Here is a 16075-nt window from a genome sequence, read left to right on the forward strand (position 1 = left end):
CCATCATAGTTTTATATATCTTTTTGATCCAAATACCCTTTTCTAGTATATTACCTTGACTGTGGAGTGGATATTCAATTTGAACGGGACGGCGTATAAATGACATCCCTGAAAAAGTCTTGACGCATGTATGTTGCACTTTGTAAACCTATGCGACTAGGAAGGGGCAAAAAATGCAAAAAGCAATGCCTTTTTGCGACACAAATGGGCCAAAAAGGTCGAGAGCGTAACAAAAGGTGTCAATGATGTTTCCTATTTCCAGCAGAAGATGTGCACCATCGATCTACTTGAAAAAGATATGGAATGTTTGTTTTTCAAGTAAAGAAGTTAAATAGCAACCTCCCTAGTTATGACTAGGGGTCGGAAATGATTATCCAAGTAAGATTGACAAAAGATCAACGAGCACATTCTATAAGGTGTTAGACGAAAATCCTGTGGTTTTCTTTCGAAATCTTCTCTCATGTTTCAAGCCTTCGACTGGTTTACCATCGAAAGGGTATGGATGTAAGCCAAGAGTAAATTCATCCGGAATGAATTCTTCAAGAATAGTCGTTTCATTTATTTAACAATGTTATGTTTGATATCAATGGCGCTGTCAGTTGTGTCATTGTCGAGCGCTGAATCAGGCTCGACAACGTCTTCTTTGCTCTTAGAGGCGCTGGGTTTGAGTTCAGATTTAATTACATCTGGTTTGATGTCCTCCGGCTCGGGCTTTAGAAGCTCGGGGTTGATGTCGGGCTTGACTTCAATTTCTTGGACCTCGATCTTGATACGCTTGACAATGGGTTCGGATACATCCGAATCAAGGTTTTCTCTGACCAACTTGACCAAGCCGTCCGCCTGCTTGATGGCATCATACACCCCTTCACACACATCTAAAAAGTTCTCCGGCACATCCACTTCACCATAATAGGCGCCGGCCATGGCGCCGGCCATGCTCCCGATGGTGTCTGTATCGCCACCAAAGCTAATGGCCAGCTGAACTGTGCGCACAAATCGGCTGGAGTCGCGTAGCTGCTCGATGGGGGATTGCGCTCGCAGGAAACTGAAAATCGCACTTGGCACGGAGTGCAATGCGGCCACGCCATTGCCCAGAGCAATGGCCAGATCGTCATTTTTGGTGGCTAGCGCCTTGCGCATGATTTCAAATTTGTACCGGTAAGTATGCTTGGATTTGGGGTCTTCACTGAAGCTCTCCACCAATTCCAACATGTTGGCCAGGAACGCCTTACTGTCCACCCCATCCAATGCCATGGACACGGCATAGGCCTGTAGCTGCGCCCCTCGCACCCCCAACTGATGCGAGTGGGTAATGCGCGCCGACGCGTCGGCCATTTCCAGCAGCTCGGTTCGCGAGCGCCCATGACAGAACATGGCCACCGGGTGCACACGCATGGCCGCGCCATTCCCAAAGGAGCCCTCTGTCTTGAATTGTTCTTTGGCCGGTCCATAGGGATCTCGGCAATCACTTTTATGCAATTTCTCAAATACTTCTGTGACAGCCTCGCCATAACCCCGACCCTGTTCTCTGTGATATTCATCCACGAAACGACGCGCCAAATTCCGAGGGTCCAAATGCGTTCGGGTTTCTAGCAAAGAATACGCCAGTTGTCGGGCCATGGCTGTGTCGTCGGTGAATTCCAGGACCCCATCCCGTTCGGGTTCCCAGGCGTCGTACAGACGGAATTCGCGTTTGAGTCGCGAGAACGGGAACGAATTGTTGCCGTTCTTAAACTCTAAGGGGCCGCCTAAGCAGTCGCCCAAAACCGCGCCGAGCATGCAACCCCGGAATCGCTCCTGGAGCTCGTCTTCACACTTGTCCATGTCCATGGGGGGCCACACGCTAGTGATGACGACTAGATGAGAGAAGAGAGATGAGTTGATCCGGATTTCACGAATCGCAAACGTCAAGCACTCCAGGAAAACTATTTTCATTGACGAACAATCTCAACTGAAGAACAAGAGAAATTTGAGGAATGGCCACCGACGGCTTATTGATTGGGTCAGATCAGGGCCAAAATTGGGTCAGTTCCACAAACTGGGGTAGACAAAGCTCCAGCTCCAGTGGGTCCTTATGATGTCATGTCGACTTTTAATAGGCTAATAGAATATTTATATGTTTGAAAAGAAGGCGTTCAATCCATGGGGAGAGCCTGCCTTTTTGAACATCGTGACCTGAAGGATTGTTATTTGGCAAGCCTGGAGCAGACCGCCTTGATCATTATTTCTGTTCAAAACACAAGGGTGCCCATCCCAAATGCATAGATATTTGCCAATAGCCAAGGAAAAATTATTAACCTATTTCAAACACTGTTTATGAATCCCAGGGATTGACTTATGGAGAAGAGAAACGTACAACGTACTGCCACTTACGGATGATCGATGTCCTACCATTCTCAGGACTTTGCCCTGATCCCTTTGACTAACTCGTCATAATTCTATAAGGTAGGTTGCCATTTGCCATTCATCCAACCAGGAAATGTGCTTTGCTTCAGCCAAAACTTCGCAACTCATTGGATTTATTCCGGCTCTGAACGCCCACTTCAATATTTTCTTTTTTTGTGAAAACTATCCAAATGATTGAAATTAATTTTAGACGCTATTCATTCAAGTGCTTCTTGCTCCCTTCATAACAACAAATCCGATCCATCCATGTGTAGCATTTCTATTCCTGGTTCAACGAACATCATTCGCTCACCAATGTGAAATGCAGCATCTTTGACATGATTTTGGCCTCCGTAAGAAAAGTTGTGCGCCATGGCACTCGATTTCCCACTCGCCATCAATCCACGGGGCTGGCGCCACGCCCCTCACGCCTCCGTTACGGTCAGAATCAGAGCGATCCGAGAGGGTGGGAGAGCGTGATTGGCCTGGAGGTTCACGCCCAGATTTTGGCACTTTCTAAATTGTTTTCTGCCGGATCGGGGCGGACTTTGGGGTCAGCCAATTCTCAGGTAACCTCACTTGTAGTATGTTATATTAATGTAACTCTCCTTTACACTGATTAACGGACATTCCTCATTCGTTTTTATACTTCGCGTCACTTGTCACTTAACCTTAAATAAAATATGTATGTTTAATGGCTAATTTAGGAAACATAACTATTGTGCTGACTGACGGTGATTGTGCGCTACTGGGTTGACGCATATATTTTTTTGAATTGCAGTAATAAAAGCGGGTAGGCGTTAAAAGTCGCGCATGAGAAAATATTCAAAGGTGTCGAGGTTTCTTTTCCTAAAAATTTTTTCAATGGACAGATTGATATATGCTTAGGTCACCTTATTTGATGCCTCCATTCCGGGAACGTTGCCCGTGATCAACCGTCGATGCGTGGAAGCGGCTGTACAAACGGCACTGGCCTTGCAGTGCCGCATCAACCCCGTGTCCACATTCGATCGGAAGCACTATTTCTACGCCGATCTACCTACTGGTGAGGCTTCTTTCTAGTTGTCTCACATGAATTTTTAACCAATAACAGATGACCCTTGATCGTGAAGGTTACCAAATCACTCAGCAACGGAAAGCTCTAGCTGTGCAAGGTCAAATGGACTTCAGTGTCCTGCGGTCAGAAAACGTGCCGCACAGTTATTACCATTCGGTGGGCATCACGCAATTGCAATTGGAACAAGACAGTGGGAAAAGTCTACACGATGCGGTTGCGGGTAAAAGCCTTATCGATTTGAACCGTTGCGGCATGGGTTTGATGGAAATCGTCTTTGAGCCGCAATTGAGCGATGGCGAAGAGGCTGCCGCCATGATTCACGACCTTATTCTGATTTTAAAAGTAAGCTAGATTCACGGTTGGTTTATCCTGACTTCTTCGTGACTTGATCTGCGATATCGTTGAGCAGAGATTGGGCACATGTTCGTGCAAGATGGAGGAGGGTGCCCTTCGTGTGGATGCTAATATCTCGGTTAATCGTCCCGGCGAGCCTCTGGGAGTGCGAACTGAAGTGAAGAATCTGAATTCCATCCGCTCCCTGGCCAATGCCATTGAGTTTGAGGTGAGCCGACAGATCGCGGTCCTGGAATCTGGCGGAATCGTCGAGAACGAAACCCGGAGCTTCAATTTTTCGGCCAAGCAGACTTTGCCGATGCGTGATAAAGAGGCCAAACAGGATTACAGGTCGGGAAAAAAATCTTATCCTTTTTTTGAATCAAATAATGGCCTATTGATTTCGAAGGATTGATGTTCATTGCATGGATTTTTTTCGAAAAATATTGACGAATAATTCCACGTGTAACAAACAACCTTTTACAAGCGTTGGCATTGAACCCTTTATTGGTAATGAGAGCTGTTAGCTTCAACGTCCTTTTGTCCAAGTCATTTTGCTGACTTTTTGCTTAATTAATATGAATAAGAATGATAAAATCAGCCCATATATTTCAAGTTTTCAGTTTCAGTTTGCTTTCATTGGAACCAATATGGCTCTTTAAGCAAAATACAACGTTCGTTTTCTTTTCGCCACGTTTATGCTTTTTCAGATTCCTTCCTGAGCCAAATTTGCCTCCACTGAGACTTTGCGACACGCCCCCTGGCACTCCTACAGACAAGACCAATCCGCACATAATAAACATCCATGATTATCGTGAAACTCTACCTGAGATGCCCAATGTGCAACGCCAAAGATTAATGACTGAGACCGGAATATCAATTGAAAGCGCTTCTCAACTCGTGGATCAGCCGAACCATCTCGCGTTTTTTGAGAAGGCGATGACACACAAGCCGCAAAACCCGCAAATATTGGTGAATTTGCTCCAATTGTCGGTCGTAGAGATGCTTAATATCTTGGACATTTCCTTGGAGCAATCTCATTTGAGTGCCGGACAATTAGTTGAGCTTGCTGAAATTAAACACAACGACGAGCTACCACACAATATCATTCTAAAGGCCCTCAAGACTTTAGTTGAGAAACATTACCCGTCTGCAGAGAGTTTGATTCAGGAGATGGATTGGAGAAGTACCGTCAGAAACGTCAATCTCATTCAGGGTCTGGTGACAGAAGCCTTGAGAAACGAAAAGAAACTGGTCAAGCGCTATTTCAAAGGCAAAGATGAGCAGAAGGTTGCGGTCAGCTTGGCCAAAATTGTGGACAAATCCTATCCGGGAGATTTGGACATGAAACTAGTGACACAAGTGATCCGGGACTCTCTGAAAGAAATGGCTACCAACACGCAATAAATGTGAAATAATGTGTGTTGTATTTGATCAGCATCGCGCTCACAGGATATTTCTCGAGAGGGGCTAGCAAAGGTTTAATCTTCTTCCTATGTACACGTTGTCGAGTTGCTAGCTAGCATCAATGATCACATTATACGGGCGAATTGGTAAATATCTAAAATTTAAATGCTTAACAGAACGTCATATGGTTGTTAGTAGCTGCCAATTTGAAGGGCATAAACAAAAGAGCATGAGATAATTGGAGATTTACAAATATTCAAGTAAACCATGTCAGGCGGCTTCAAACAGCTCTTTGGCGTCACATCACTTGACTAAAAAGGTGAGGGGAGAAACAATATTGAGACAAATGAGAATTTAAAAAAAAAAGCAGTTTCGGTGACCAGAACAGAAATTTGCATAAATTTTGACTTGAACGCGCCTGTATCATGCCGAGAAGGTACAAAGGACGCATTGGCATTATTTCCTAAAAAGCAAAAAAAAAAAAAAAACGTGGACACTCTCGCTTGCTTTGGAGTTGGGTGTGGGGCCCGGCAGTGATGCTCAATCTTGCCTACCTACGGTATATTGTATGCTTAATTTGTGATGTGAGCGAGTGCTTTTTCTAGACCTGGTTTAGAAAAGCTTGAGTCGCTTCTTCAAGTCGTTTCGCCGCCACTTTGGTAGACGGTAAAAGTCTTCGCGAGGCATGTTGAATGCCATGGCAAAGTCCGCGTCGGACAAGTGCTTTTCCAGGCTGCATCGATCCACATCTGGGGGAATCTTGTAGTTATTAGTGAAGAGCATGTGCAGAGGATAGCGGAAGTGGGCGTGTCCCGCCCGCTGTTGAACAGCGAGCGTGATGTTCCGGGATAGAAGCCATGGCTATAGGTGCTACTACCGCGAATGAACCCNCGGACAAGTGCTTTTCCAGGCTGCATCGATCCACATCTGGGGGAATCTTGTAGTTATTAGTGAAGAGCATGTGCAGAGGATAGATCTTGTATTCACCGGAAAATGCACCAGGGATGGCGGAAGTGGGCGTGTCCCGCCCGCTGTTGAACAGCGAGCGTGATGTTCCGGGATAGAAGCCATGGCTATAGGTGCTACTACCGCGAATGAACCCTCCCGCTGTTTGATCGGTCATATCAGTCCGAAAGGAGGCTTGAGACACCCCATCGTCATTGAAGTGCATTCCGGGCCCTGGCGTCATACTGGTGCTAAAGCCCCCTGGCAGTGTGGAAGCCCTCATAGCGTGGGTGTAGCCAGGCTTGGGAGGGCATGAGATCGGGCGGTGATGTTGGGAAGCTGACAATTGATCCGTACTTGCCTGGGGATGCACGGGTGTGGCCATTCCTGATTCACGGGCATGTCGCGACACTGAAGAGCCACGACGAGCATGTGGAGGCACGTGGAAATGATTGATGCTTGCCATGGATCCAATCCGATCGCCGGGTTCAATGGGTCGACGCAAGCTGTATGTGGAAGAGCTGCTGTACATGCCATGTCCACCATAAAGTGGACCCCAGCCAGGCACATGTGTTGTGGAGCGAGAAAACCTTCCCCCTGCTGCAGAGTAAGCACGACTTCCATGACCCCCAACGCCTTCACCGCCACCCACGACACTTCCTGGGGTTTCATAACCATAGCGAAGCGAGGCCCCTGGGCTGCTGGCCCTAGAGTAGCCGTAAAAGGTGCCACTGGCCACAGAAGCACGATCGGCGGCGTCCATGCCAGAATTTTCAAAACCATTGCTTATGAACACCCCACCATTCTCGTCAGGGCCTGGGCCGCATCTCGGATGCCAAATGGCAGCCCCTTGGAGAAACATCTCCTCGCCATCCCCAAACGGCTCGCCGCACTTGGTACAGCGTGCGCACGTTGGGTGGAAGTGATTATTGTCCCCAGCTTGCAAAACCTTTCCCGATATGAAACGGCGGCAGTAGGTGCACTTGACTCCAAAAAGCTGTTGATAATCTCGCTCACAGTAGGGATGGCCATCTTTGCCCATGTATTCCCCATGGAGCAGAGCATTGCATGCCTTGCACTTGAAGCACCAAACATGATATTGTTTATCCAAGGCCATGAGGGCTTGTCCATCTCGAAGTTCTTCACTGCACCCGGCACAAGTGTCGTCCCCCGCGAGGCCAGTGCCCCCCGTGGCAGTTTGGGTGGCTGTCATGGCTGGAGTTCGGCCATTGGTAACCGAGTTGTTCAGAGAGGAGGGAGCCGCCACCTTGGTGGTTTTGATATCCGCTATGCTATTGGTGAGATCTTCTAATGCATTATCCAAGTCCTTTCCGGCCCTCACACATCTTTGACACAAACAGGCCTTTCCGGTGAAGGTGACTCGTTCGCCTGTTGGAAATGGCTCTCGACATCCTGCGCACGTGAAACAATTCTGGTGATAAGTTTTCCCCAAGGCTGTCACCACTTCACCTTCCACATACAAGCCACATCGGGTGCACTTGGTGCCAAAGTTTTTCTGATAGCATGAGGCACAATAATAATCCCCACTCTTGGTAAAGAATCCGCCTTGAGATAACGATTTCGAGCACCCTTTACACCGGAAGCACTGGGAATGGAAGTAAAACTCGTTGACCCGAAGTACCTCGCCAGAGCACTTCTTCTTACAGGTCTTGCAATGAGCTTTTCCACTTGATGAGCCTCCACCGCCCAAGAGCTTCGATTTGAAGAGTGATAGACCTCGCTTCTTTGTCGGGGTTTTGGCGATTTCGTTCCCGTTTGCTCCCATGGTAGTACTGCTGTTGCTCTGGGTTGACGTCCCAGGCATCCTTCCGTTGGCTTCTTGGGCGCTCGAATTGTCGTTGGTCTGATTGGTTTGGTTAGTGGCACTACCTTGGGGATGCTGTTTCCCTGACCATATCTGTAGCACCATACCTGGAGTGGGACCCGGGGGAACTGCAACGTCGGGATCAGTCCACAACCCCAATTATTCACCGCAAGGCCTACTAGACACAGCGTTGTCTACTGAGGGCAATCCCAAAGACATCTGTTCATTGTCGTCAAAAAGGCCGACCCAGAGAGAAGCGTCTCTCTTGCCCTGTCTTTCTCATTCGTTGCCGTGTTGTTCCACTTTCCCGTCGGCCTTCGACATTGACCACACCTGTCAAAGGAAGAGCATTGTTGTAATAAAATGGGATTCGGTTGAAAAGAGGAACATCCCTACTAAGCACACAATAGAAACGATTTGGATTCCTAATGATCCAGAACCAGGCTTGTACTCGTAAGTCATAGAGGAACCCTATTGTTCCCGCTCCAATCCAATGATGAGCTCCATACCGAACTACTCAGAAATTGCTCATCATGACATTCGGGTGTGGGTTGGGTGCATGCACTCCTCTAACGATTCTTTCGGTCTTTCGCGGAAAGAGTAGATTACTTCGATGATAGGAAAGCTCAGCAATATCATGGAGTTTGCCAAGATTAGTAGGAGAGTTGGGTGGGAAATGTGGCATGACGTGACATGAAAGGGAAAGCCTACTCAAGTCAAACAGTTTTTTTTTGTTCTGGGCACGACCTTGGCTCGATCAAATCAATGTGCATTGCACAGATGGGGGTCGTAGTCTGTCTGCATAACCTTCATCCAAGGTTTCGATGGCCTTTCAAAGTATGTCGAAGTTATCGAACTACAGAAAAGGATAGATTGGACATAGCAACGACATCTATTTGCCCTTCCTCTCTTGACAAAGTTGGGACAAAAGTGAAAAAGCATGTGGATCAATCATGCCAATTGGTTGGCTCTAAATGTCGATCCATTAGGCTCGCACGACTAAAACACGCCCTCGTTCCCCAAAAAGTCGGATAAAGCCGAGCGTGACCTATTTTTCCTTCGCCTGACACACTTTTGAAGGCTGGAACACGAGTTCCATCATGATTTACTCGTGTGTTTGCATATCGACACAGTTGAGCGCCTTGTTATGGAGCCTCTCTACTTTCCTTTGAAAACCAGAGTGCCAAAGTGAAATAAACAAAGAACAAGGGTAACAAACCAGCAAATCCAGGCAGAGGCGGCATAAACTAACGCGTCATTGTTCGAAAGGATCATTACTGCAGCATCTCCGAGAATTCGGGCCCACGAGATCGAGCATAAATTATTTGCTGGTTGACGATGTTTAGGTGGACGAGTGTTAATAAATCTGCCACCCACTGTATTCATGATATTCTCAACTCTGTGCCTCAACCCAGAGAGAACTAGTGAGATATACGAATTAGGGAACAACGTTCAGTGTACAAACACACACACACACTGGGCACATCGTCAATCCAGAGATAGAGAATTGAGATAGGGGACTGGGGGACGAGTGGTTGGTAATGCCGGTCTTTTAGCCACCATTTGCTCAATGGAACACCCTATCATTACCAAAGCCATATTGTTTCAAATAACACAACCCGTCTTCCCCAAACAACCTCATAGGGGAGGACGCATTTGCTTTGCGCTCTTACAAATATTTGCTGCATTGCATGCAAGCTCTGTTAGTGAGTTCAGGTACAGTAGTAGACCACCAACAGTTCTGGAAGCAATATGCGTGGTTTCCCCTCGACCCTTGAATTTCTGAAAAGTTTTGGCACTTCCAGAGTCTTGATGGTGCTCCACATACTTGAGAGACGGATGATGAACAAGTGCTCAATCTGACACAGATGATTCTGGGCGCTTGGCAGACAACTCATCATCAGTTTTCCTTCAGTACATCCGTCCCAGGATTCCTTCCCTCACCCAATTTATTCATTTATGCATAATTGGACCAGGTGCATGTGAGTGTACAGAGTACAGAAAGTCCGTTTGGCAAGGTAGATTTTCTTCTGCTTTTAAGGGCATGGATTCAATAGCCTGATAACCTTTTAGCCTAATCACTTTAAATGGCTATGCCAACATTCCCGAAAAGGCATTCCTCATCCAGGTTTGTCATCCATCTTACCGACTTGTCAATGGAAAACAAACGATGTTGAACGCCTTTGGATCTTTACGACTCTGAAGAAGAGATTTATTCGACAATCTCCTGCCTGGCAGTGACAATAGAAGCACTCTTCGAGCAACTCAAAATTGTTTAATATGGATCTTAATCCGACTTGACTTGTCATCTTCACTTATCACGATGTTCATCATTCATCTAGTCACTGCAATGCAGCTTCAACAGGATGAACTGGAATCGCCGGCCTTTTTTCTCACGAATACAGAACGTGTTTGTCATGTTATAAACAACTGGATACGATAAAAACCAGTTTCGAGGGATGTAGGATGGAATGAGAATTTGAATAAATCCACTTGCACTTTCAGGGCTTCCCTCTTTTCTCTCTGCTCTGTTACAAACTGTACAAAACACCGTGAACGTACAATGGGGGATTTAGGTGATTCCTCTCAAATCCTTTTTCCATGGCAACATCTATTCCTTTCTCTTTGAAGCAAGGTTACATTTTTTTATGATTCGGGTGTGGCTCGATCTGTTCGCATGTGATTGATATTCTTCATAATCGTTAACCTTCGTCATGCCTCCAGGATAGGCCAGTCAAAAGATCGAGTGTAAATACTCAAGTACGCTTGGTGAGCAAGAGAACCAAAGAGCCAATTGACAAATACTACATTGGCTTTTGAGATGAACGTGGCAGATCTAGTGGCAAGCGTTCATTGGCAAAGACCAAATCTGCCACCCCCTCAAAAGCCAATGCGTGACCAAGAAGGAATGGCGCCAGCAAATGAAACCGAGGGGTCCATGAAAAGTATTATTTTGCTCAATTTCAAGTTTCCTCGACACTTCTATATTGACCCTGGCACTTGAGTCTGAGAAATTGCCAGCAAAGCCGTTCCAAGTTAAATGAACAAAAGGCTCATCTTGTCAATTTAAGACACATAAATGTCAGCTGTAATGAATGCCAACAACATTGGGGTTGAACCTTGTAGTCTGACGTGTCACAAGGATGCTCAAGGGGATTTGAGTCTGAACTGGTGGTCACTTTTTCCTCCAACGAGGACCTCTGCACATGTCTCGGAGAGTCGTTATTAACGAGGAATTTATTCTGAATAGGTTAAAAAGATTGCACGGCTTTGTTGGAAACCTGTGGTAAACTAATGTGTTCATTAACCACAACCACCCACTGACCAACCATCCATCATGAGCCGTTGGTTTGCCTCTGAAGTAATCGTTTTTCCCTCAATCCAATCGTATTTTCAAATGCGTTTTTCATTGCTCACCAGTCCTATGGCGTTGATTAATGTGCGCATGATTCGACAATTTGCATCACTCAAATCACATCTTCATTTGAAATTCGCAGCTCAATCTTCAAAGAGGGGGTCTTTCATTAAAGTCACGATTCGATTCATTTTTTAGAGGCTTCAAGGAGTTGTTTTTTTCGAGTACCGGAATATTCAGTTAATTGTATGGTCTTGAACTGGGTGGAAAATATTTAGAGCAACAATGATGTCATTTGCCATGTGTTTTCGTCGACTCCGACATAAAATGTAATGACATGGTACACATTCGCAGTTTGGTCAGCGTTTTTTGAAGAAAAAAAATCAGGATTTGTCGTCCATGGATTTTCACCAGTTTGATAGTGGCGTTCACGTGTGGCGAATTTGTGTCGGGAGAATGGGTGTCATATTCTCTCTATTACAATTTTCACTCATTGAAAGATAATATTTCCTGGTAAATTCCCTTTACGAAAGAGATCGACAGTTTCAAGGCGTGCAATGTGCTTTGTACTGGACCTGACAATAGGCACCATTCATGGATTTTGACATGGGAAAACGTCTGAAATCGCTCATCTGTCACCCTGACAGCCGTTGAGCTCTGTTTCTTGACAGTGGAGACTCGCTCAGACCGAAGAAAAACACATCACAGCTCCCGAGTGTGAAAAATACAATCCATTCATCCTTGGGGCGGGCATTACCTGGACTGTTGCTTTCAAGATTATCTTCATTTCCATGGGTTCGAGCATTCACTGGGCAGTTTAAACAGATTTTGATTGGCTCTCTGGGAGATTCATGGCCCGAGCTGTTTGGCTTGCCGTTGAGGGCTCTAAGAAGGGATTTGGCATGCCCTCTTAGGCAAGGTTCATTAGGGCACAATAAAATGGCATGAAGAGTTCGAGTCCGCTCTCAAGTGTGAGTGTAGCAATTTGCAAGGAGACCTGAACCGAGATGATGGAGTTCGGCTCCACCTCGGACGGAATTCAAGCTCACTGTATCTCGGCATGACTCGCCGCCTTCCTCGCTCACCCTTCAGATGGAATCAAGGGTTGAAAACCCAATTGGTCTGATATGGCGGGGCCATTTTGATATGGTAATGAGACCAACTATGCATATCTGGCATGACATTGATGACCCTGAAGGTGAAACATTTGGTTGCTGACAAATCTTGAGGGCCCGTTCGTCGTGGCTTGCCATCGCTCACGTTTCAAGAACGAAACTCGGTGTTATTTTATTTCAGACTTTGGCCCAACTTGTTCGCATAGGCTAGGTGTATGTACGTAGTTGAAGATGGGTAGGCCTCATGGAGTGAGGAGCGAACTTGATATTCCATAAAAGTTGCTAATTACTTTTTACACAGTCATCAAGGTGTGCTGAACATGGAGAAGGTTGTACAATACTCCATGGACTGAATTGGGCTTCGTATTACGCTCAACAAGAGGAGGGTCCTCTTTGTGAATTGAAGGCGGAACATATGATTTTTTTTTTCGGGCAAGTCATGCCCATATTTTTGCCCAGCCAATTGTTTGATTACGGTATCACCTTTTCATCAAAATTTTAAACTCGAGAACCGACCAAATCGTTTTGTCGTTTTACGAGTCAGATCACTAAGGGCCAAGCAAGAACAGGCCTGTCTGGGTTTGCAGAAGTTTGCATCCTCATGGAAGGAACGTGATATATGATGTTTATGTCAGAGCGTTCCCAGGAAATCAAGTACCTTAAATATTGCATGACTTCATTAGGTTATTCCCGAACATGGCGCGACTTTTGCGTGTTGCACTTTACTCAGACAACGTCAACCGACGAATGACTGAGAATTAAGTTATGTTAAGGGAATGATAATCATTCCATATTATTATCAATCTATGTAGTGCAAAATCATTATGACCAAGATGGGAACCAAAGTAAGTGTAGATTGATTTTCAGCATTTTTTTGTGCTTTATGGACGCCTTGGCGGCAGCCTTGAAGACCTTGAAATCACTTTTGACAAGATGTGCCGTGATAAAGTTATCTATTGGTGACCAAATGCAATTAATACCCTGGGAATCTTCGGGAGGCAATTCGAATTATGCTAAAACCGCAAAGTTTTAAGTCACCAACGGCGATTTGAGGATGATGTCAGACCTGAAGGGGGGGGGGGCAGTCGATTCCAGTTATCTTTTACATGAAGAACGCGTCGTAGAAGGATGACAAAATATAAGTTTTCCAATTGGATGAAGTGTAGGAACTAGATGCTTTTATTGCTCATATTATGGTATCAAAGGGAATCAAACATGTTGACCTTGCTGAATCCTCAACCACGTGAACGACTTTACGGCCAAGATGAAAACCTTTCCTTTAACTCGTAGCTGCGTGAAGGCAAGACTGCTGAATTTCTTTTATTTCTCTCATTATTGTCGAAATTATCATGGTAATTCAAGCGGAGATAGAAATGAAGCAATCTATAGATTCCACTTTTGGTACACGAAATCGTGAACAAGCTCGCATCAATTTGTGGCAGAGCATTTTGGTAGTTGGTGGCTTTGCTCCGTCGTTGCGGTGTCAAAAATAGATTTCTGACGTTCCCAGGTAACAAATTGATTCATGTTGGGCTAATCAAGACCACCTTAATATAATTGAATAATGGTTCAGGTCGCGACCCCGGAACTTTTATAATCATCTCCATGGAAAAATTACAAAAGGAACACTTCACAGCAACATTGTACACGATCAAGTTACTTGTTATGACAATGCTCTCATAAATCATGGGTGATTAACCCGATCCACGACTGTAAGGGGACAATGATGCGAAAATTCGACCTCGGGGCCAAGTTTTTGAACACGCTAATAAAGTTCAATCAAACCCACCAAATTGGGGTCGGTTCAAGGTTGAGAGAAAAGAAGCACTGTCTAAAGTTACACCTGCGATTTGATAGCGAAAGAGTTTTTAGGCAAGAGATCCTGTGTGGGGGAGTGAATTATTGAAAACGATAAAACGTACAACCTATCTCTCTGGCCTTTTCCACCCCACTCAAGCCTGAATGGATAATGAATTGAATAGGTACGGGTCGGTCATGGCGTCAAGCTGCGCAAATGGGCCATCCCAATCATCGTTTGAGGGAGTGATGATCTACTGTGCGTGATCTACATAGCTTTTTCTCCCTTTCCCTTTGAGTGTTTCTCAAGATCGAAAGTGTATGATTTTATTGCCTATTTCACCCGGATAATCCCATCTATCCGGCTTGTATGGGCAAAGCGACGAAACCGGAGCCTCCCCGCGAACCTCTCTCCCGCACTCCAAGGCTCTCACACAATGTGAAGTCATCTTCCTGTGTCTTGTTTACAGTGCGGTGAACGAAACTACTTTCTGCTCTAATACATTTGAAAGGAATTGAATTGGAAAAAAGTGATAGAAAACCAATAATATCTTACCTCTCTCGATCCGTTATGTCAGAATGCAATGGTGGATTCGTCCGCTGGAGTGTTTGTGTACAAGGCTGTATGTATGTATGAATGAAGTGCCTCTCACTCAATTCTGTAGTGTTGTTGCATTCATGGCAAATGTTGGAAGTTGCTCTTGAACACTCTAGGCCAGAAAATGAAGATGATCAATGGAGCAAAAGCTGCCCTGCTCCAAGTCGTCGTTGTACTTGTTCTCCAATGCACTGTACTAACATGAACAACTACTACCTACATACACTCAGCACTTGTCCAATGTTGCCTCGCTACTGTATCCCGGGCCTCCACCTCCTCATCTACCTCCTCCGTCTCTCCTCCTTTTCCTCCAAGTTCCTCGCTTCGTTCTGGTGCACAACTTCGAGGAGATTCGACTACTTCGACTTGGAGTTGATGGTAAAGATCGCCGTCTTTCTCCAAGACGAATGAATCTCTTCAAAGTCTTCCTTATGCTCTAATGCATGAAGAACAGCTCCTTTTTGGCCCAGTCGAACTCTCGCACTGGATTCTCGTACCCCAGAGTGCAACACAGGACTTGATCGATGGGTGGACGGACGGTGGATGGAGCCAGTAGCAGAGAGGTTAGCGCGGCGCGCTCCCAAACCCCCTCTCCCACCTACCCACAGGGTACAGGGCACAGGCCGATGGGATAAAGTAGAGGGACGGATGAAGAGAGGGCTTGCTCCAAGCCCTACCAGATCCATTTTATAGCCCAGGGTGGCCGGACACGCCTCAGAATGGGCCTTGGAACCAGACCCAATTTCCCCCAATGAGGGCTTGTTCGGCCATTGATTATTATGTAATCTTATGGGTATGGTGGCTGGATGAGACTTTGGGGAGATCATAGTTGGATGGTGCCTTTGGATACCCAAGCTAATGGGGATGTGGAACATGTGAACCCTGGAACAACCTGGCCCCTCCAAGGGCGAATTCAAGCTCTCTCTCTCTGTGCCATTTATGATCGAGCGAATGGAAGGAAGCTGGAAAGCACTTTTTGTGAGGAAGGGTGGTGCCACAGCCAGGAGCTACTTTTTTTCTCACCCATTCATTCATTGCTTCGATTCAGTCGATGGATGGGAAATGCCATAATATCATCTGGCATTTTGTGTAAACACAATATGATTGAAAGTGAATCTCGAACACGAAGCATTCGTTTTATTTTATCCATTCAAACATTTGTAATATCTTTGTCTTAAATCGCCCAATACATCCAACCACATACATTTTAACACCACTTTTTTTGCAAACCGAACAAATTGATATCCTCGCTGTTCTC

General features: G+C 45.8%; 3 protein-coding genes across 5 annotated transcripts; 1 reads left to right on the top strand and 2 right to left on the bottom strand.

Annotated features, from left to right (window-relative positions):
* Positions 1 to 531: 531 nt before the first annotated feature.
* Positions 532 to 1974, bottom strand: LOC131876980 (ADP-ribosylhydrolase ARH3-like). Its single transcript, XM_059222529.1, has one exon. The coding sequence runs from the start codon at positions 1933 to 1935 to the stop codon at positions 559 to 561; it is 1377 nt and encodes a 458-aa protein (XP_059078512.1). The 5' UTR covers positions 1936 to 1974; the 3' UTR covers positions 532 to 558.
* A 668-nt stretch (positions 1975 to 2642) lies between these two features.
* On the top strand, positions 2643 to 5204 carry LOC131876979 (glutamyl-tRNA(Gln) amidotransferase subunit B, mitochondrial-like). Its single transcript, XM_059222528.1, has 5 exons — positions 2643 to 2954; positions 3274 to 3430; positions 3498 to 3784; positions 3852 to 4126; positions 4486 to 5204. Exons 1-5 carry the CDS (start codon positions 2724 to 2726, stop codon positions 5180 to 5182), a joined length of 1647 nt encoding a protein of 548 aa, XP_059078511.1. The 5' UTR covers positions 2643 to 2723; the 3' UTR covers positions 5183 to 5204.
* Positions 5205 to 5269: 65 nt separating this feature from the next.
* Positions 5270 to 15420, bottom strand: LOC131876978 (actin-binding LIM protein 2-like). 3 transcript variants are annotated; one of them, XM_059222525.1, is made up of 3 exons: positions 14776 to 15420; positions 6093 to 8285; positions 5270 to 5914 (listed from the first exon to the last, which is right to left on the bottom strand). In XM_059222525.1, exons 2-3 carry the CDS (start codon positions 8055 to 8057, stop codon positions 5795 to 5797), a joined length of 2085 nt encoding a protein of 694 aa, XP_059078508.1. In that variant the 5' UTR covers positions 8058 to 8285; positions 14776 to 15420; the 3' UTR covers positions 5270 to 5794. The 3 variants fall into 3 exon arrangements, with proteins under 3 accessions (XP_059078508.1, XP_059078509.1, XP_059078510.1); XM_059222526.1 differs by lacking the exon at positions 14776 to 15420 and adding an exon at positions 11370 to 11666; XM_059222527.1 differs by lacking the exon at positions 14776 to 15420 and adding an exon at positions 10099 to 10490.
* Between the last annotated feature and the right edge of the window lie 655 nt (positions 15421 to 16075).

This window comes from Tigriopus californicus, chromosome 2 (assembly GCF_007210705.1).
Source record: "Tigriopus californicus strain San Diego chromosome 2, Tcal_SD_v2.1, whole genome shotgun sequence".
Taxonomy (NCBI): domain Eukaryota; kingdom Metazoa; phylum Arthropoda; class Copepoda; order Harpacticoida; family Harpacticidae; genus Tigriopus; species Tigriopus californicus.

What these genes read in the sequence shown, in the direction of transcription:
- LOC131876980 (XM_059222529.1), bottom strand. Translation starts at nt 1,935, where the DNA reads ATGAAAATAGTTTTCCTGGAGTGCTTGACGTTTGCGATTCGTGAAATC.
- LOC131876979 (XM_059222528.1), top strand. Translation starts at nt 2,724, where the DNA reads ATGATTTTGGCCTCCGTAAGAAAAGTTGTGCGCCATGGCACTCGATTT. An exon ending in CTACGCCGATCTACCTACTG is followed by an intron (nt 3,431 to 3,497) that starts GTGAGGCTTCTT and finishes TTGATCGTGAAG; the next exon opens with GTTACCAAATCACTCAGCAA. An exon ending in ACCTTATTCTGATTTTAAAA is followed by an intron (nt 3,785 to 3,851) that starts GTAAGCTAGATT and finishes ATCGTTGAGCAG; the next exon opens with AGATTGGGCACATGTTCGTG.
- LOC131876978 (XM_059222525.1), bottom strand. Translation starts at nt 8,057, where the DNA reads ATGGTGCTACAGATATGGTCAGGGAAACAGCATCCCCAAGGTAGTGCC. An exon ending in CAGATGTGGATCGATGCAGC is followed by an intron (nt 5,915 to 6,092) that starts CTGGAAAAGCAC and finishes GATCGATGCAGC; the next exon opens with CTGGAAAAGCACTTGTCCGA.